At 61.6% G+C, this 562-nt stretch overlaps 1 protein-coding gene across 1 annotated transcript in view; it reads right to left on the minus strand.

The window, feature by feature from the left end:
* Ankrd13b (ankyrin repeat domain 13B) overlaps nt 1-277 on the minus strand; it is an 18,400-nt gene extending 18,123 nt beyond the window's left edge. The window contains exon 1 of the mRNA XM_010642412.1: nt 154-277. Coding sequence (XP_010640714.1) covers nt 154-277 — 124 coding nt within the window. The remainder of the gene's footprint in view (nt 1-153) is intronic.
* Between the last annotated feature and the right edge of the window lie 285 nt (nt 278-562).

The raw sequence follows: 562 nt of genomic DNA on the forward strand, positions 1-562 counted from the left end.
GGGACGCGCGCCCGCAGCCCCCGGCTCCTCGCAGCCGCATAGCCCGGCCCTCAGCCGGAGTAGCCGGCGAGGGATGCAGGAATGCGGGGATGCGCGGGGAGGGGAGAGAAGGGGAGGAGGGGAACCGGGTGCCCGGGGCAGAGCTTGTAATACTTCGCCCCGCGGCATCATGGGGCTTGTAGTTCGCCCTGTAGAACCGAGGGTGGCGAGGGACCCGAGAGGGGTCTCGCAGCGTGTTCGCCTGCTTCACTGAGAGAGTGGGCAGGCAGCCAGGCATGACCAAAAACGAAGTAGTGCCCTGACGCCATATGGGTTGGGGCGCACCCCCAACTGCTGGCATTTTGCCCTTTGCAGGGGAGGGAGGGGTCTTCAGGCCTCGCTGGGGGAGGTGTGGCCTTCAGAATTGAGTTTAGGTTCCTGGGCCCTCGAGGAAGGTTACGAATTCCCAGAAAAGAGCGACGAGAATCCCTGAGAAAGGTGCAGGGCATAAGTAACAAGGATCACTGGAGCAGCCAGGGGTCTGCACCTAAAATAGTTTTAGAATCTTCCTTGCCTTCTTAGA

The sequence above is a fragment of the Fukomys damarensis genome, unplaced genomic scaffold (assembly GCF_012274545.1).
Source record: "Fukomys damarensis isolate Sample0158 unplaced genomic scaffold, DMR_v1.0_HiC HiC_scaffold_13, whole genome shotgun sequence".
NCBI lineage: Eukaryota > Metazoa > Chordata > Mammalia > Rodentia > Bathyergidae > Fukomys > Fukomys damarensis.